The 21,608-nt window shown below is 34.8% G+C and overlaps 1 protein-coding gene across 2 annotated transcripts in view; it reads right to left on the bottom strand.

Moving 5' to 3' along the window:
- MSR1 (macrophage scavenger receptor 1) overlaps positions 1-19,517 on the bottom strand; it is a 57,901-nt gene extending 38,384 nt beyond the window's left edge. The window contains exons 1-4 of one of the 2 annotated variants that reach the window (XM_007450759.1): positions 19,413-19,517; positions 17,821-17,934; positions 11,591-12,003; positions 6,827-7,013 (exon numbers count right to left, since the gene is read on the bottom strand). In XM_007450759.1, the coding sequence (XP_007450821.1) occupies positions 6,827-7,013; positions 11,591-12,003; positions 17,821-17,934; positions 19,413-19,515 (817 nt within the window). In that variant the 5' untranslated portion in view covers positions 19,516-19,517. The remainder of the gene's footprint in view (positions 1-6,826; positions 7,014-11,590; positions 12,004-17,820; positions 17,935-19,412) is intronic. The other variant, XM_007450760.1, reaches the window with a different exon arrangement.
- Positions 19,518-21,608: the final 2,091 nt, after the last annotated feature.

Here is a 21,608-nt window from a genome sequence, read left to right as displayed (position 1 = left end):
TTTGCTGAGCACATTAAAGGGAAGCAAATCCACAGTACTCCAGGATGGCATTTTGAAAACCAATTGCACATGAAAAGACTTTGATTCAGTGATTAGGGCTCTAAAGCAAGACAGACATTCCAGGAAAAACTAGAAGGTGTGAGACAAGAAACAGGGACACAGATTAGCTCTGGGCTCTTAGCCTCTGAGATCAAGAGTTTTCACCATTTCTTTAATAAGTAAGAAATGGAACTCACTATCTTTTCAATTATTTTGCATGTAACTATGTATAGTAACTGTACACAGCTCAAATGTTGGAGCATTAACTCAGTCATAACAAATACATCTATGCTACTTTATAAAATTTGGAGTTAAAGATCCCTCTTTGTCTATTTCTATATAAAAATGCTGATACCAGGTACTTGAATCCCAGAATAAGAAAACGAGGTAAAGTCTTTCCTTCAAGAGTTCTGTGTTGGATGTTACATTTTGATTGTTATCTTAGTCTTCATGTAACATTAATCTCACCCATTACATTCTGTTTAAATTCTATAATTTGTTATGTGTCTTCTACTGCCTAGAACAAAATGTGGAAAGTATCTCAATGGTTTAAGTGTCTTTTCGATATTTTGGAGGGATGGAAGTACACAGATCATATACTACTTTCTCTTAACTTCTTATGTAGAACTTTCGAGAACATTATCAACATAATGCTCTCATCTACCTTCCAAAACTGGTCTCTCCAATCCTGCTGTTGCTCACATCCTTATCATACTGCAGTTGGACTAGTCTAGAGGGTTTTTTATTAAAATCTGGTCTGAATATATTTTGTCTATTCCACCCTCATTCATTCATTTAGTTCAGTTTAAAAACAAATGTCTGCATCAACTGTAAAGAAATGTAGCCATTTATTCTGCCACGTTATGGAAAAAAAGAATGAAGAACTTTAAGTTTGTGACTTCGAGTCTATTGTAGTCACCTTCTTGGTTCTGAGTTACTATTTAACCTTTCAAACTTCTGTCCCATAATCACATCAACAACCACCTCTGTGCATCAATAATGGACATAATGCTTCCTGGCAGCTCTCTTGCTAACATATGTCAAAGGACACTAGATTAATATTGTTTGAAACATCTGATCTGCCCTAGTTCAAGAAGCCATAAGAATTCCACTATTTTTCATCATCTTTAGTACCATCTAACTTCAAAGTTAGAGGGATCATTCACAAATACTATAGCAGTAATTTGCCATGAACAATTCCCTCTATAAAACACACCACCAAATCCGTTATTAGCTGTCTCCCTATGATTTTTTTTTTTTAAGGAAAACTAAGATATCTACTTAGCCACAGAGATGTACTGATTTAAAATACTCAGTAATTAAAAAATATCACAGATCAAAATTACCCAATTTACTGGGAAAGAAAACCCAGGAACATCACATCATTTAAAATCCTCAAATGATAACATAGCACTAATAATATCTGCCAAAATTTCCAGAGCTATGCTTCTCCATGTCGTGTTCATTATGATCATAAATTTCCTACTTTGTTCTCAATCTTGCCTCACATTTAGATCACCATAAAAAATCTGCCAAGTCTTCTAGGCTGTTGCTAGTTAAACCTCTTTTTTTTTTCTTTTTTCTTCCAGTTTTCATGCTCACTGACTTAGAGATGTTTAATCTGGACGAGGCCTTAAAGCTTGCTGAGTCAAACATAATTATAGAGGTCTGAGAGAGTGAATTCCCAAGGTCTTAAAGCCAGTTGGGTAAAATCAGAACTAGAATACTTCTTTCCTGATGTTCTAGGCTATACTTTTCCAAAATTAATTGATTTCATTTTTGGCATCTGTTCTTCCATTATTCCTGAGATGAATTTTTCTTTTACATAGTGGTTAAAGACACAATTCATTTCTTAAATCCCAATAATTAACTGGACAAATCTCCAAATTCAAATTCTATCCATCACTTCTTCTTCTTCTTTATCATGACAATTGATCAATTGATACATTTTTTTCTCTTTTTGGTGCTTTTAGTTTCTGGAAAAAAATATGCTTAAAATTTTTCCACATAACCGCTGCTTTCAGCAATGAGTCATATTCTATTTTTCTTAACTTCTCTTAACTTCCTGCCTCAAATGTTTAACAACTTTGTCTTTTTAAATCATGTTATCACCCATTCCCACCAAATTCTGCTTCACCATTTCAACAATGAAATTTCATTTAGTCCTTTAGACTTTAATTGCTATAATTACTTGAGAAATATATTAAAATATCTTTACCTCTTTAATCTTCATACATAGTTAGTAATTGCTAACATAAAAGAGGAGGGACACAAAGTAATGACACTGATTCTACAACTGACATTAGATAAAGCACTCATTAATTAATACAGTGTCTCTCTTGGGTTATAGTTTAATAAATATTTATGAAAACTTACGACTAGATGCTGTAGAGGATATAAAAAATAGCCCCTAATTTTAATGAACTTGCTGTTTCCAGTAAGAGACAACATTTCGATAGAAGACAGTATGAGATATTTTTAGATATGACAATCATATTAGGAATTCTCTTGTGAAAGAATACTTAATATTCAAAAGTAAGCAAGATATAAATGTCAGCAAGAGTATTACTACAGTGGGCCCAAAGAAAGATTCATGGAAGAGGTTGCATGTATGTCATCTATGGACATTAATGATAGATAAGATATTTTCAGATACAAATAGAAGAGGAAAGATATTCTTTCAAGTGAAGGAAAAGCCATGAGGCAGGATGTCAAAAGTATTGGGCATGTCAGAATCACAGTAAAATCAATTGAAATATTTGGTGTCAAAAGGGGAAAAGACAGGGAATGAGGCATTCAAAAGTAGTTAAGAGAAGCACTATAGAAGAACTTGAGTGCTGCAGAGAAAAGTGTATGTGTAATAAGGAGGCGACAGAGAGTCTCTTTGCAATCTAGGGTGTCCCTCTAGGAAGGCTGCATTCTAACAAGAGTGTAGAAAGGATTGTAGTCTGAAAGACTGAGTCAGGAAATGATTGCGAGACTATTTCAATAGTCTGGCAGAGTAATGATAAGAATAGTTTACACAGAATATAAAGGAGTGACAAGGGGTAATGGTATTCTGGGAGAAAATAACAACAACAATTAAAATTTCTACCTTGGAAATCTGGAAGAATGACATGGCCATTACAAAGTGTAACTTCATAAAAAGGAAGTATTACTTTCACTTATTCCTTTAAGGTATATACATTTGCTCACACACCATATACCAGGCACTCTAACAGGTGCTGTGTATGGAGAGATAGACAAGAGAGACAAGACCCAACCTCATGGAACTCGAATTTTATTCGAGAAGATCTGTGATAAACAAATAAGCAAATGTATATATGAAACAGTATCATGTAGTTTTAAATACTATGAGGAAGTTAAAGCACACCATGATATAGAGAGATAATAAGAATGGGGAGGGAGAAATTATCACTAAAAAGGTAACTTTGAGTGGATCTAAGGAGAACGGAAAGCTAAGAGAACATTTAAAGGGAGAGAGAGCTGTCTAGTGCACATTATGACAGCAAGAAGTGAAACCAGCACTTCCTCCTTGTTAATTTATACTGTTCAATGGCACTTTCATTCTTCCAGCTCTTCCAAGCTAGACAGAGGGAAAATTAGAAAAGAGGGCAGATAAGTAGATGGGTGCCAGATCAAGTAGGAGTTCAGATTTTATTCCAAGTTCAATGGGAAGATATTGGAGGGTTTTAAGAGATAAAAGATCTAATCATATGTTATTATTATTATTATTTCAATAACACTCTTTTGCTCTCTGTAGAATGGATTAAGAGTAGAATCAGGGAGAACAATTGGGAAGCTGATGTAGTACACCAGGCTGTAATACAGTTGCTTGAATTAGAGTCATAGCAGAGGAGACAGTGAGAAGGAGTTTTATCATATGGAAGAAGAGTTAACAGGACTCATATATGGATTGGTTACAGGGAGTGAGAGAAAGAGAGAAATCAAAGTTTGCTTCCAAGATCTTGGAGTGAGTTACTAGTTGGACAATGACTCAATTGACAGATAAGACTAGGAAACCAACAGATTTGAGGGGTGGATGAGGGTAGGTGCTCTCAAGAATTAAGGGCTTGGCGCAGGTTCGATCCCTGGTCAGGGAACTAAGATCCCACATGCCGTGTGGCATGGCCAAAAAAGAGAGAGAGAGAGAGAGAGAGAGAGAGAGAGAGAGAGAGAGAGAGAGAGGGAGAGAGAGAGAGGGAGAGAGAGAGAAACAGAACTAAGGGTTTGGGTGTGGATTTGTAAAGTTGGGGATATTTAATTGAAATCCCAAGTGGAATGTCTAATTGTTAGAGTGAAAGCTGATTAATTCAATTTTTCTTTATCATTGGTTTCAATGTAATACTTAAAGAAAACATGCAAGTAGGGGCTTCCCTGGTGGTGCAGTGGTTAAGAATCCGACTGCCAATGCAGGGGACAAGGGTTCAAGCCCGGTCCGGGAAGATCCCACATGCCTCACAGCAACTAAGCCGATGCGCCACAACTACTGAGCCTGCGCTCTAGAGCCTGTGAGCCACAGCTGCTGAGCCCATGTGCCACAACTACTGAAGCCCGCATGCCTAGAGCCCGTGCTCCACAACAAGAGAAGCCAATGCAATGAGAAGCCCATGCACCACAAAGAAGAGTAGCCCCGCTAGCCGCAACTAGAGAAAGCCTGCACGCAGCAACAAAGACCCAACTGAAAGAAAGAAAGAAAGAAAGAAAGAAAGAAAGAAAGAAAGAGAGAGAAAGAAAGAAAGAGAGAAAGAAAGAAATTTATATAAAAAAAAGAATACATGCAATATATTCTATACCAGTTAGCTATAAACATAATAATAAATATACCTGCAACATTACAACCCAACAAACAGCTATTTTGTCGCTTTCCCATCTCATTCATCTTCTTCCTTTTCAAAAACAATCATTAACCTGAATTTTGTGTTTCTCATTTTCTTACATTTTAAAAACAACCATTCTCATTAAATGTGTATGTGTCTGTAAATATACATTATTTACTTTTACTGAATCATGAGCATTAGAAACAAAAATTGTACTGTAAATAGTCTCTGGGACTTATTTTTAAAATTTTTCTTTTCTTGTAAAAATTTGGATATTAAGACTTCTTAATTATCCTAAACTAGTGTTATGTAAGATGAAATCACATGGATTTCTGTTTCTCTTGTTCTAATAAGAATTAACAATTGAAAGTGTAAAGTAGAGCTTAACAGACATGGTAGCTAGAATAAGAAGATCCAACATGAATTTAACTAGTGTTACAGAGGAAAGGATAGAGAGAATTGTGAAGAGGCAATATTCAAAGAGACTGAAGCTGATAATGTTCCCAAATTTATGATAGACTTAATCCACAAATATAAGTGGATTTAGGAAGAAAATGAAGTAAAACAAATGCCACATGGAAAAACTGTCGATATAAAAAACACAGATGAGTGAAATTGTAGGTATTAAAGACAAAGATGATGGCAAGCAATGTGGTCATAATCATTTTAAAAGCAATAAGAAAGGCCATAAACCAGAAGAAAATACGAATAAAAATAATAACTGTTACCCTAAGAAATATGTGGTAAAACAATTTTAAAGATCAAGGACAAAATAGAAAAAATGAAATCAAAACATCTCACCACCAATGGACTTTCACTAAACAAATCTCCAAAAAATACTTCAGGAAGAAAAAAATGATCCCAGAAAAGATGTCACAGATACATTTAGGAGGAGGAAAAACTGGCAAACTCATGGGCTAATCTATATAAATTATTGTCTGTATCATGTAAGAAAAACAATCTTGACTTAATTCTTGGTTTAAAAAATACATAAAATAGAAATGAGCTATACTCAAAGACAGCAGGAAACCAGGGAAGAGGGTCATCAGAGCGTTTTAAGTTCCTTGTATATTTGAGGATGAAGGTGAAGATACTGATCAATTTGTGACTTTAAGATAAATTTTAAGGATGACTATCAGCAAAATAAAAATAAATATAAGGTTTCCAAAATCTTTTTGGTGCCCTTGATAGAGAGAAAAGTTTAATGAGAAAAATTTCAAATAATCCTAAAGTTGACATGGAAGGAAAGCAAAAGGAACATGAGACTGGACAGAAATGGAGCACAAAATGACAGTAGAAATAAATATGGTGAAAAGAGATGGCCAGATTGCATAGTAAAATTTAAGAACTATTCTTTACAAGAGACAGCCTAATACAAAGGATAACAAAGCTTGAAAGTAAAATATGAAAAAAAAAGTTAAAATGTAAATAATGACTAAAACCTAGTATAGAAATATATATGATATATATACTAATTTAGAAGTCAGTAAGATTCAATTTACCTTGTTTTACTCACAGGAGCTAAAGAAGAAATTGACAAACTCACTGGTTTTTTTTTGAGAATTCAAAAGACCTTTCTAATTAATAATACAATTGATAAGGTAAGAAGAAAAAATCTGTAAGTTTAGAAAAACAGAATTAACAAGCTTGATTTAAAGACAGGTAGAGAACTTTGTGCCTCACAGAAAACTTGTATTTGTACATATGAGAAATTCTGAACAATAATTCATTAAACCATAAGAGCAATTTCATTTGTTTTTTGCTTTTTTTAAAATCACCATTTAAAGGATACCAAGATACTGTCATCTTAACATGTCTTGATATGATCTCAAGGCTCCTCCCTCTGGATCTTTGTAGTAAAATTTGTAGTAAACTATTTTAAAACCAGAGAATTTCCAATATCAAATTTCTACATATATCAGTGCATTTTAGTACATGATTATCTGGAGAATGAGAGGATATTTTACCTTGAATTAAAGTGATATTTTTCAATGTCTGAGAATGTTCCCAATCCTTCAGCCTGAGATCATTAGTGATGTTATTCAACAGTTTCACTTCTCCTTTTATTTCCTGTTCCAAATGCACTTGTTTTTCTTCAAGAGACTTAATTTCTGCTGATGTATTGTACACACGCTCCTCTAATTTGCTCATCTCCTGTGAAACATAAGCAAACGTTCGCAATTTTTGTTACACACATAATTATCAAATATATAAGTTTAAGAAGCCCTACAAGTCAGGTTTTTAAAAAATGTAAAATATTACAGTAATATTATGGAATAAGAATATAGAAATTAGAGAACAATTTTAAAATAGTAATTCCTTGGTTTTGAAGCATTCCTCTTTTAATTGAATGGCTGAATTTTCACACCCTCTGCCAGAAAAAAATTGGTTAAATGTATATCTAAGGTATGCTTCTATTCCCAAATATATACATGTCAAAATGCTAAAAATAAAATAAAAAACTTGTCATATGGTTTTTAATTTATCCGAAGCGAAATTCTTTACACTGTACTTAGAGTAATTACAGTTCCTTAAATTAAATAGATTTGTATATTAAATTGTTTTATAGCAATAACAAAGTTTAATGTCACAATTCTCAGTGGTAATGAACATTAAGGATAGCTTTTCAGATTCAATAAAATCTCAATTAGCATTAACAAATACCTTATGTTCAGCTTTTTTATTGCCTCTGCATTTGAGATTTCATTATTATTTTACGGTTTCAAATGCATATATATTTTGTGCATATTTACATACATGTGTGCATATCTGGAGACTGAGCAAGACAGATTGTACTACATTCTGGGTTATGCTTTTATTTTTCACTCAATAATATAAGAATATTTGCCTATCAAAATACTTAGAGGCTGCCTTATTTTCTATAATTTAGTGGAATTGTATTGTATGTATTTTTCATAATTTATTTGATACCTATTGATAGAGTTTTGAGCTGCACATAAATACTGCTGAAATGAACACCATTTTATATGTATCTACATATTTATACAAGCACTTCTATAGGACAGCTTCCTGGAAGTGGATCTGATCAAAGGGACTAAATATTAAAATTTTTGTTCACTACTACCACACCACCCTCCAAATATATGGGACCATTTTTTAAATCTTTCTCAGTGTACATGAATGCTTACTTTTGCACTCAAATCCTAGGTATTCATCAATATATTTAACTTTGTAGAGTAAGAGTAAACATAATAAAACCTTGTTTAATTTGCTTTTCAAATTAAGTATCTAGTCATAAAGTTTTTGACAATGTTTTTCTTTATTGCTTTTCCTTTCAAGTCTTTTGCTTGGTTTTCCTTTGGGTGCTGGGCTTTCTCTTTCCAGTGTACCTAACCTTCTCATCTATCCTGATAATGTTTTCTGTCTCTGTTCTTTTATTGCGTCCTCTGTTTCCATGGTATGCTCTATACTTTTCTAAGGACTTCTAGGTTTAACTGTTGATAGATTCTCATCTCCCATTTGCACAAAGAAATAAACCAGTGGTTTATTGTTAATTAATCCAGGTATGAAGAGAAAATTTCACCTCCCTTCACTGGACTGGACAAGTTGAAGTGAGAGGATCAAGAGAGTCAACTAAAACCTTTGGAAAGAAATGAACATGTACCAGATCTACCTCTACAATAGCAGTGTACTCAAGCAGAGAGACATCCATTTTTACTGCTCCAATGGCTTAACCCATCCAAAACCTTGTTCTAGATTAGAATTTCTCTACCCTCTACCACCTCCCTCCCTATTTGGCATTTTCCATACACTACGGTATAAAGGTGAGATAGTGAACATGGATGTTTGCAGAGTGCAGCAACATGGTAAATATGCTCGATGTCATTTAGGTGGCTGCAAATTGCTCCAGCTGTCAGGTAGTTCCTGATATCCACAGAGCAAAAGTCAGGGGACTAGCTGGTGATTTTGCTACCTAAGCCCTGGGAGCCGCCGATGTTTTTCATACCTAAAGCTGCAGCTGCCTTCTTTTTCCTTCTTTGAAAACTGCATGTGGTGCTCACATTAACCATATTTCACTTGAAATAAGTTTTATTAGGAAGAGAAAAAAGGCATTTGATATATTTTTTAAAGTGCTATACAGCACCTACACACACCGTCCACAGTCTATCACCAGTGGCACTGCTAGAAACAGGCATTTATTTTTGCATTCTTACAGTCCTTTGTACGTACATAGGAGAGGATAAATCCCACGTCTCTCTTTGATTTTGTGTCAGTGTTCTCTTTTCTTTCAAATGAATGCTTGGTCTGTCCTTGCTAAACATTATGCTGCTATTACTTATAAGCCTTTTCCTCAAACAGCATTTACTGATTGAGGCATTCATTTAATTTACTTATTCCTGCTTTGGGCTAAAGATTCAAAGATGAATACAATTGTTTTAAGCGATGAGAATGAGATTCCAAATATTGTTTTCAGTGAGTAAGCACACACGCACACACACTAGCACTGACCTAGATTCCAAATCTCCACAGATGACTACTGTCTTAAAAAAAAGAAAGCTTTGAAAAAATAATTAACTTTGGAAGTTCCTCCTTTCCCTTGTACCTCCACATCTAATACTAGGACCCCTTCCAAAATGTAAGTGTAATCTGTCCGAATAGCTCACTGATCACCAGATTTTGGTTATTTCTATTAAGTATCACTTCAAACAGGTTCAGGACTTCTATTGCCTTCCAAATGGTTTCCACTTTGGTTTCAATTCCTCATTTACACGGGTTCATAGATATTCTATAATCTCTAATGAGTTGGGGACATTACTAATATCAAATATATTACTTTTTCATCGTGTCCATCTTCGTTTTCTCCACACCCTGTCTCACTGTTCCTCTGATCCTGTTTCCACACAGTAATATTTCTTCTCCCTTCCTCTTCCCCTCTAATTTAATCAGTTTCTACTCCCATGGCTGACATTTTACTTTCCTCTCTTCCTCAGCCCTGGGGACAGTTGCTTCTTTGAGAATTTTCTCTAACTCCTCCATAGCTTGAGTTCTTGATATTACAATAGCATCTGAAATGCTTGGGTACTTATTAACCATGTGGGAAACACTAACAGTCAGATTTTGGAAGATGGGATGAGGATTAGAGAGAGAATATCAAGGTTGGTGTTAGGATGAGGTTCACCAACAGTCTCCATATTTAAATAGCAATGTCACTGTCTTCTCAGTGATTGCATCTTACAAAAACTAAACATGTAGGGTGTTCTTTCTTAACCTGTTTAGTCTATTCTCTAGTCAATAATTTAGTTGGTTGCCACCTGATGTTACAACTTCAGAGGCTTCTCTTTGCTCTCTATAAGGGACATCCATTTTTAACAATCACTACTGCATAACACTGTATCTATACAGAAAACAACCTCATTAATTAAGAAATGGTCTATTCAAGTAAAATCTACTACAAAGACACCAGCATTGCTGAGATAATGGTGGAAAATTTATAGATTTTAGTACAAAGATTGTAGTAGTACGAAGATTTGTAGTACGAAGATTATTTTTTTACATGAGTAATGAAGTTTTATCCATATGCTTATTTTTTCATGGAATGGAAGAATTATAATTACCCAACAACAAAAAATAATTCAATATTGAACAACTTGCTTCTTAATTTCTTTCTCATCAAAACAGTGACCCAGAGGGTTGGCCACAGAATAGTTTAGAGCAAAGGTAAGAAAATTATGATTCATGGGTCAAAGTCTTTTTCTGAAAAGAAAGATTTATTGGATCACATTTTCACTCATTTGTCCATGTACTGTCTATGACTGCTTTTGTGCTACAATGGCAGAGTTAAGAAGTTGCAAAAGAGACCATGTGGTCCCCAAAACCTAAGGGTTGTATCTGGGCCTTTGCAAAGAAACTTTTGCTAGCAACTGATCTGGAAGATGACTTGCTCTCTTGTCTTGTGTATTTGATCCTGTGATGGTAATAAGATGTTGTATACATTTTTCAAACTTTAATTCTTTAATTATAGTTACCTTTACACATAAAAACTTATGGATGCTTCTTGGGAGTGACAAACTATTTTATTTATTTATTTATTTGTTTTATTTTTTATTATTATTATTTATTTTTGCAGTACGCGGGCCTCTCACTGTCCTGGCCTCTCCCGTTGCGGAGCACAGGCTCCGGACGCACAGGCTCAGCGGCCATGTCTCACGGGCCCAGCCGCTCCGCGGCATGTGGGATCTTCCCGGACCGGGGCACGAACCCGTGTCCCCTGCATCGGCAGGCGGACTCAACCACTGCACCACCAGGGAAGCCCGTGACAAACATTTTAAAATTTAGATTTTGTACTTCGCCCACGTAAATAAGGTTTTCATTCTTTTGATGATGAAGAAAGTTTGGGTTTCGTATAAAATTTGCAAATGCAGAGTATCTATCTGTCCAAATCTGCTAAGATAATCTAACAACTATAATTGGTTTCGAGAGTCTCAAGAGGCATTCTAACAGTATTTATAAAATTAAAATACCCTAAGAGAGTCTATATTTGATGAAAAACAAACAAACAAACAAACAAATTTCCCCTTTTGCTGGGAATCTGGAGAAGGCAGTGGGTAAATCCATTTGAAACTTTCTGGTAAGATTGCAAGAGGAATCAGGGTTAAGTAGAATGATGTTGAAACAGGGTTTGCAACTTTTTCTCTTCCCTGGACTATCTGAGGAGATAGGATCTAGATGGATTCAATCCCAGGTATGACCTTCCAATACAAACCTCTTACCTCTTGTTGTTTAAATGCATTCTCTTGGACTTTGGCATTCAGTGTTGCAATACTGAGCTGCAAATCAAGCAGTGTGGTGTTCAGACTTATTAATGACTTGGAGACTTCACCTATTACCTTTCCATGTCCCTGGATGAAGGAAAGTAAGGAACTTAGCTGGAGAAGAATGTCATTAAACCTTTGATCGGTTGTTACACTGAAATTTTGGAAATTCTTGGCATCTATGAGATTGGCTTCATTATCTGAAAGATATTGGATTCTCATCTCCATGTTGCTCATGTGTTCCGTAATGACTTCTCGAAATCTCATTGCATCTTCACTGTCATTTCCTTTTCCTGCGAGACTTGGAGATATATCATTTGCATTAACTGAACCAACTGTGCAATTCTTCATTTCCCATTTCAGGAGTTGAGCTGCATATTTAAGTAAAAATAAACAGAGTCATGCCCTGTAAGCTTCAATGCATCCACCATTCCATTCCACAACACTTCATCCCATTCTAACGTTTTGAACGCTATCCTAAATCAGGTATGTATTTTAAATATACAAAGTATGAACCAAGGTAGGCATACTGCTGAGAGGGAAACTGTCTCCTTTTCCCACTTTACATTAGAGTTTATCCCATAGTTCAGTCACTCTTTCTGAACTGCTGCTTAGATGAATCTTCTGGGTCGTGGCACATGGCTCTGAGAGTAAGAGTAAATTCTAGAGATCATGAAGTACACTGTATGCTGGTCCTCAGGTGTGCTGTTAGAGTAAAACGAGATAATGCTTAACACAGTGTCTGAAGTAAACACGTTGAGTAGGTTAGTTATTATGAAGACAAATGATAATGTGACAGAAACAATACGTAGTATCAATAAAGGTAGAAATATTAGTGTTATCCACTGTACGAACAAAGTGTTGGCACATCTTCCTTATCCTATCACTAAGCTAGCAGAGAGTTATTATTTTCAGTTTCCACAGAACTAAGTTACTGTTGGTAGAGCAGGAAACTGGATAAAAGAAGTTTTTTTAACTTTAAAAAATATTGTTTTTATAAGACTCCTCTTTACTTATTACAAAACATTTATTTATAGCAGAAAATTTAGAGGAGACAAGGAATAAGGAAAAATAATTTACCATTAATCTCAGCGTCCTGAATTAAGTGCTAACATTTTGGTATATGCCTATCAAATTTCTGTTCCCACTATCATATTATCATCACAAAAGCAAGATTTTATATACAATCTGGAAACTAGCTTTTAATTAGTACTCTATCATAGACTTTTGCATATTATTTAATATTGTTTTACAGAAATAATTAGAATAACTACATTGTATTCTATGTGTGATTCTACCAGATTTATTTAACAAAACTCCTACATTTACTTTGCCTCTGTTTCTACTAATATATTGAACACTTTGATGAACAATCTTATAAGTAATTATTTCCTGAATAAAAAAATTCTACTAAATGGTATTTGGGGGCATACGGAGGTGCTGATATATATTTCCAAATGGGCATATGTTCTCTAAACAAGCTAATTATCCTTCTGAAAGGATCTAGAGAAATATGTTTATAGTTTCAAAAACTGAAAAGCATAAACAATACTTTTGCAGATAAAAATAATATACAATTATACACAATGAAGAAAATGTTAAACACCATTTTATATAATCAGTGGCGGTTAAGATTTTATTGATTTTTTCATCTCTCTTTATATATCTATATCGTTTATACCTTTTAGCTATGTATATATCAGTCTGATCCATATTAATTTGAGTGCATAAGATTTTCCATATTTGACAATTACTGAGCAATAAAGAGTAACTTAATATTGTTTAAAAGTATATCTACATAAACAGTGATATCTGATCTGTCAGTTTTCTTAATAAAATGATATGGCAATAGTATCAGCTTTATAGGTTTTTGAGACTTAAATGAGATTACACATGAAAAACATTGTATTCCACCCTGAGCTCAGGGTACATGTTACACAAATGAGAGCTTGATATTTGCACAGGAGCAAGCTGCCTGGTTCTGGAATCTAGTTCCATTCCTCCATTACTAGCTGGATTACTCTGAGAAAATTATTTATCTTTTCCTTGATTAGGTTTCCCCAGTGATCTAAAAGTAATAACTATCTTACAGTGGTGCTGAGGATGAATGCGATAGGGCATGTAAATCAAGTAGCACACAGATGGCACGTGTGAAAACTCTACTCAAATTAAAGTGCCTTATCCTTGAAAGATATTATCTTAGTTACAGGGTCTTCACCACCTTTCCATAAAGAAGCTGTTTGATGATGGCTGTCATTGTAGCTATGATTATATTAAGTATTAAACTACATATGCAATTAAATCCCAATTAAAAAAACACATTATATCATATTTTCCTAGTTACATTCTCTTTAAAATTAGCTTATTTGAATTAATAAAATATGTAACTACATTTTGATATGATCCACAACCGAGACCATATTGCATGTACATTATTTTACATTTCTAAATTTATCAATAAGTTATACAAAATAGTATACTTCTTACTTGGATCTCATCACATTTATTAAATTAAGTGTAGGGAGCAAGTTTTGGATTGACAGCCTCATTCATGGAGTCATCAATTCTATGATTTATTTATTAAGCACCTACTATATATAAAGCACTGCTTGAGCAATTCTGGGAATAGAAAATGACTGGGAATGGATTTTGACTTTAACAATAAGAAATCTAAACGAACAATATTTGCAAAATTATCTCAAACTTGTCCCTTAAAAATTTTTCTTTTGTGATAATTACTGCTTTTTTAGGTAGCAGTTAATAATCCAAGTTCTGGAGTAGAACTGCCTGGATTAGTGATTCTTGCCTTTTCCTTTATAAGCTGTGCCTTTGAGCAAATTAATTGGTCCATGCTTCCATTTCACTATCTGTATAAATGGGATACTACTAGTCAGTGTTTAAATAATTAAATGAGCTGATATATGCAAAGTGCTTAGATCTTTTCCTGGCACATAATACACATTTTATACTTTTCAATATTTTAATTATTATTAATATTTCAGATTCAATATCTGTATGCCCAATACTGATATCAAGGGGAATTAATGTGTAATATAAAAAAAATTGGGAGGAGGTTGAGTATTCCATGAGAAAGGTAGTATCTGTGCTTTATTTATTTATTTTTTATTGGAGTATAGTTGCTTTACACTGCTGTGTCAGTTTCTGCTGTACAGCAAAGTGAATCAGCCATACGTATACATATATCCCCTCTTTTTTGGATTTCCTTCCCATTTAGGTCACCATAGAGCACTGAGTAGAGTTCCCTATGCTATACAGTAGGTTCTCATTAGTTATCTATTTTATACATAGTAGTATATATATGTCAATCCCAAAAGAGAAAAACAAATATCATATATTAATGCACATATGTGCTTTAACAGACATATTGATCTAATTACTCAGCCATATCATTTTTACTTTCACTGGAAATACTTTTTATTTCATATGTGGGTAAAGCAAAACTTCTTCACAGTATAGAAAGGGAAGACTTGATTTAACAAAATGTCATGTAACCAAGGATTTTTCTTTAATACCAAGTTCAACATGAACTGACAATAAAGGCTATTTTTCGCTTATAGATTGAAAAACACAATATTGCTTATTTTCCCAAATCTTGAATGAAAACTAATTTAATCCTTACTTTCTTTAAAATATTTAATACTGTACCAGAAATCTAGGTAAAGAATGACAGAGTTCATATTTTCAAATGTGTATTTCTTTCATTATCATCAGAGAGATGCCATTTTGTGACTTTTCTATTTTGCATTTGAAAGGAGACACATTTTATGGCTTGTCCAAGACCTAGGGAGAGAGTTATATTTGATTTTACAGATCACATTCGCTCTTTCATGTTGGCAAAAGCTTCTACCAAAAATTTATATTATTTTGAGCTAAAGGATCTTCAGTGTATCAGTAACAAATTATATACATTAATCTTAGATTATATCTTATTCTTCAGAGACATTATTCTATGTCACTGTACTGTGATAGTGATCTAGTAGCTTCTTGAAGAAAAGATAGCACGTGGAGAAAATTTTATAATTAAGAAATATCTTTCAATGTATAAGACACTTTAAATAGAGTTTTCATGTATAACACTTTATTTTATCTACTGATTTATATTTGCCAAAACAGAGTAATTTCTATTATTTTAGGGATACATTTTGTCTATATTTGAAATTTTTGGATATCAAGTAGAGATATGCATTGCATTTTAGTTTTCTTTTGGAAAATATTCTGACCTACAACTTACAACTGTAAATGGATTGCCAGTGTTTATTATTCAAGTATGATAGACACAGGGAGATCTGTTTCAAATTCTGGTGAATTTGGGTGCTAATGTGAACTTATACGATTCGAACATTTTTAGCTTTTTGTCAGTCCTAATAGGTACATGCTACAGTTTTAGGAAACAAAGCTACTTCAAATCAATCATTGTCAACCCTAGAAAAAATGTGTTGACTTGGTAGTATTTTCTAATAGCCCAGAGATTTTTGAACTTGGTTAGAACCCTGAAGTCTTTCCAGACTTCAGTTCGTATTCTGCCTGGGCCTAGTAGAAAGAAGTTGCACTCCCTGAGGTTGGCTCTGTAGGCCACGGTTTGTATAAAAGTGATGAAATGTACCAAATTCTAACTGGCTGATAGCTAATGATCCCTAACATTGACACATCTTTCAGTTATGCATTTCAAACTACAGATAAGCATATACATAAACAGCACACAGATAATCTCAGTTCATCAGGAAGTTAGTTGTTTAATGACAAACCTATCAGGTTCTTTTACTTAGATGGCTGTGGTTGGTTTGACAGGCTGATTGGTTCCGTTTGTTGGGGCTGGCTAATGTTTTTGTTTCAAAATAGGAGTTGATTTTTACACATGGAAAATATTTTCCTGCCTAAAATTATGACAACTCTGTTTTGTTTTGTTTTTTTTATTGGCCAACCATATTTTGTTCTAAAACTCCGATTGCACTGAGAGATAACAGACCACAGAAGTTAGGAGTCAGGAGCCATGGGTGGGAACTCCAACTCCATTGCTGAACAGTTTCCTTTTGTGGATGATGAGGGTAAGCATACATCTGCTCAAGGGTAACTGTAAGGTGTATTAAGGTAATCTGTGGAAAATGTATAGCCTAGTGCCTGAACATAGTACATGCTCAGAAACATTACAAAAATGTTACAGTTATTATTGTTTTCGTTATCATTTCTTTCTTAGTAGAATTTTGGCTTCGTCTTGGAATATTCTTTAGGTTGTCTCTTGGCGGAGGAGGTTTGGCCTTTATTAGGAGCATCTTCTTATTAATCTGATTAGTATGCACATAAAAATATAGCCTATCTCTTGTTCGAGCATATGACCATTTTGCCACTCACAGAGAGGAGAGCTACCAGGTATATAAATTCAAATACCAATGAAATCCCTCAAAAACACTCCTGAGGAAAATAATATTTACAGATTTGCTTGAGTTATATGCAAGCCATCCACCTCTGTAGAAATCCTCAAATTTATCCCCAATTCAAGCCAAACTCTCCAAAAAAAAAAAAATGTACCTGAAAAACATCATGTAGAACCCAAGCAAAGTGTTCTATTTTTCTTTTTCTTTGAAAGGATGCTAGCAGGTTATTTTTAGAGATGTTTTAAATAATACCCTTATGAAACATGTGGCCATATAAACTGTACGAATATTACTGAGGGATAGGCCATTATTTTATGAGGTTTCCTGTTTGAAGACTCACAGGAATACTTTCTGCTCTCAATACTAGGAGTAGAAGTGTATTTCTTGAACAACTGGCTTATTTTTATATTTTAGGCATCATTAATGTAAATGATCATGTTTATATCCTCACACTGGCAACTAGAATACTTACCATGAAATTTATGATGCACCATTAGAAATATATAGGACTTCAGGGGATAACATTTTTGAAATGGTCTAATTCTTTCCATCTTACCTTTACATATCTATATTTTTATCTCAAACTTCCATTTTCTATGCTATTTTAAAACTGTTTTTTTACTTAATAACTTTGAAGAATCTATTTTTTCATGAAATAACTCTGAGGAACACTTTGTGATGTGAAGTCACCCTTATGAATCTCCCATATACAAAAGACTGAATGCTTCTTTTTGCTCCTGCAATAATTAGTTCACAAGATGAGTTGCTGAGTTTCAGAACTCTAGAATACTGTACCTGCCACTATTCCGATGATAGGTACAAGAACTACAAACACAAGGAGATAAAGGGCAATCAGTGCAGCTTTGAAAGACTTCATTTTCTCTTGAAGAGTTGGGCCATTTTTAGGATCTGAAAAACAAAAGCCCAACCTACTGTTAGAAAACTTACTCTTCTTACTTAAAATTTTTGAAATCTCCAATTATATTGCTAGTATCAAACCTATTGGAATAAAAAGGGAACAAAAAATAGGTTCTTATTTATTCAGTAGAAAGCAAAAGGGACAGTCACAGAAGCCAATACAGGCATCAGTATGGACATTTGATTGTCTTATCCATTAACTAAACATCCAGGACAAAGTTACTATTCTCTGCAAGTTGTACTTGTCTCATTTGGGGGCACTAGCTGGAAAACTTTAGTATTGATACCATACCAACATACATGCAAACCTAAATTTCATTCTTCTGTTTCACATGGGAATATATTCTGGGTGAAAATAAAATTCTTCATGCAACTATGTAATTATACCATTTTTTCAGATTTTAAGTGAGATAAAAGAAACATTATTGTCAATGATAATTATGCAAATTGTCTCTCCTAATTCCATCTCAATAGTTTTGTATTTGGATGCTTCTTATGATTTGAATATAATGTGAAAAAAATGAAATAAAATGACTCACATTTTGATTAAACTTTGGAATGGATCAATGAAGCCCATTCTCTGGATATTTCAGAACATAGTAATATTTTAGTATTATTTGTTTATATGGAACACCAATTCACATAATGGGATGCTAATTGTAGAAAAGATAACTCAATGTACAGGGGAAACTTACTAGCAAAGGAAGACATTTCTCTGATTAAGTGAATACAAATTTCTTTCCTATGGCCATTGTTTTTATTGTTTAATAAAAAAGAAGGAAATTTTGTTTTCAGGCTGTAAACTCCTAAATTAAAACAAAAGTTTAGACATTGTTCAATAATGTTCTATGAGGGATTGAACAAAAAAGGAGAAAAGAATTAAGAGAAGAAAACAATAAAGAAAAGGGGGAAAATTGAAGGAAAAAAGAGAAGGAGTGGGGCTTCCCTGGTGGTGCAGTGGTTGAGAGTCTGCCTGCCAATGCAGGGGACATGGGTTCAAGCCCTGGTCCAGGAGGATCCCACGTGCCACAGAGCAACTAAGCCTGTGGGCCACAACTACTGAGCCTGCGAGCCACAACTACTAAAGCCTGCATGCCTAGAGCCCATGCTCCACAACAAGAGAAGCCACCACAATGAGAAGCCTGTGCACCACATCAAAGAGTGGCCCCTGCTCGCCGCAACTGGAGAAAGCCCACGCGCAACAAGGAAGACCCAACACAGCCAAAAATGGATGAATAAATAAATAAAAAATAGATAAAAATAAATAAATAAATAAATTTTTTTAAAAGAGAAGAAGCAACCACAATATAAGCAAGATGGGATATTCCATCTGTCAGGTGACTAAATTTGAAATCCAACCAGGCAGATGGAATATACAAATTCAGGGTTAGTCTCAAGACCATAATTTTACATAGTGTCACTAACTCTAAGGACAATCTCCACGAGCACCCCACTCTTATTCTACTTACTCGGAGGAAGCAAAGCGGTCATTGAGTGAGCATCAAACTTCACAGATTCTGTACAGTTATTAGTGTCCTCCTGTTGATTGAGAAAGCTCTCCCACGGTTCCATACTTCTATCAAACACGTGGAAAAATATGATAATTACACATGGAGTTGCTAGGGCCCTTTGGCAAAAAGTTTCAAATTGAAATTTATAATTAAAATCCAATTTTAGCAAGGGAACAAGTATAATTAGTTAGTTAAATTTACATATCTGGGCTTCCCTGGTGGCGCAGTGGTTGAGAGTCCGCCTGCCGATGCAGGGGACACGGGTTCGTGCCCCGGTCCGGGAAGATCCCCCATGCCACGGAGCGGCTGGGCCCGTGAGCCATGGCCGCTGGGCCTGCGCGTCCGGAGCCTGTGCTCCGCAATGGGAGAGGCCACAACAGTGAGAGGCCTGCGTACAGCCACAAAAAAAAAACAAACAAAAAAAAACAATTACCTATCTGCCCTATATAGCAACATATTATACTTACCCATAAGTTTTAATTTTAACATTAAAAGACAGATTTACATGAACCCACTCATGTATCTTTCTGTGTACAAATGTGTACCTGTGATTGTAGATGTGTGTTTTTTTAGAGTGAGAGGTAACTTTTCTCTCTTAGCTAAAAAACAAAAAAAACCCAACAGGCAGAAAACAACCATTTAACTGAAAAGAAAAAAAGAATTTCCCTTAGAACAAACAGTAGCTGAAAAGTTGAAGGAAATATTTCCTGTGATCTTTTATCAGAGGTTCCAGATAGAGCAAACAGTTTTGCAAAATTTGGAACAAATGTTTCCTGTAATCTTTTATCAGAGCTTCATGAGCCAAGTTTTCTTTTGCCAAAGCATCAGCTTTATTCCTTTAGAAAGATTTAACAAAGTCTAGTCACAAGATTAGGAGCCAGCTTTTTTCTTTTCCTTTGTCTTTCTTTCCTTCCCTTAGCTTCCCTTCCATTCCCTTCCCTTTCCTTTCTCTTCCCTTCCCTTCCCTTCCTTTCTTTTCCTTTTTGTTTTTTTTCTTTTCTTTCTCACATATTTTTCTTTCAGGGCTTCCTTCACTATATACATTGGCAGCATCTCAAATATGTGCTTGTATCTTTTTAAGCACAATCTATTATATTTTATCACCCAGTCTATGTCTCTTTAAGGTGCAAAAGAATCATCTGAAGGGCTTCCTTTAAAACACATTGAAGGGCCCCACCCCCAGAGTTTCTGATATTTAGGGTAAGGGTAAAGAATTTGCAATCCCAACAAGTTTTCTAGTGACGCAGTTGCTGCCCACCTGAGGACTGCATTTTAAGAACATTTGCCATGAAGAGAAATTGTATGACTTTTTCTTGGAAACAGTTCAGTTCATTTGATTGATAAATTTAGCCTAAAGCCAACATCTTCTGATCATTATTTATTTTCTCTAATGATGAGTTATGGATTTAGCACAGCTGAAGTTGCAACTGAGTGCACTGGCAGCTCCAGGACATCAAACTCATGTCTCCTCCAGAAACTGAAGGACAATCATTCATATGCAAACGTTATCCTACTTTGGGAAGAGGTATTGACAAGTAAGGATGTGACTCAACTCCTGTCAATGTATTTTTAAAAATATTACCAAGGAGATTCTTTATTTTGCAGTTTGTACCTGTATCATTCCGTAACCTGGTCTTAGTTTTTTGTAAATGCTATTGATCTGACCAAGGAGTGTGTTCTTTAAATGCTTCAGCCACTCTGCAGGAAGCAGGCAGAGGGGGAATTTATAGAACCTACATTCTCTTTTCTTAGGCAGAGGTGAAGCTAAATAAACGATTATCTGGGAACATTCACTATTACAGGAAACCAAATTGATTAATTCAGGTCCAGACTCTCCTGCCATTTCCCCGCTTTTAATTCACTCTATTATTTGATTTGGATGACAGTTTTTTACTTGCCATGGAAAACAAATGAACAAACAAATAAATTTTTAAAATGAGACGACAAAACTTAGCTAAATGCATTTTAAAACTACAGTTCAAAGCAATTGGGGGACCTGCCTGGTGGTGCAGTGGTTAAGAATCCACCTACCAATGCAGGGGCAGGGGTTTGAGCCCTGGTCCAGGAAGATCCCACATGCCGTGGAGCAGCTAAGCCCGTGTGCCACAACTACTGAGTCTGCGATCTAAAGCCCGCAAGCCACAACTACTGAGC

The sequence above is a fragment of the Lipotes vexillifer genome, unplaced genomic scaffold (genome assembly GCF_000442215.2).
Source record: "Lipotes vexillifer unplaced genomic scaffold, Lipotes_vexillifer_v1.1 scaffold619, whole genome shotgun sequence".
Classification (NCBI taxonomy): Eukaryota; Metazoa; Chordata; class Mammalia; order Artiodactyla; family Lipotidae; genus Lipotes; species Lipotes vexillifer.
This window is presented reverse-complemented; position numbering and strand designations above follow the sequence as displayed.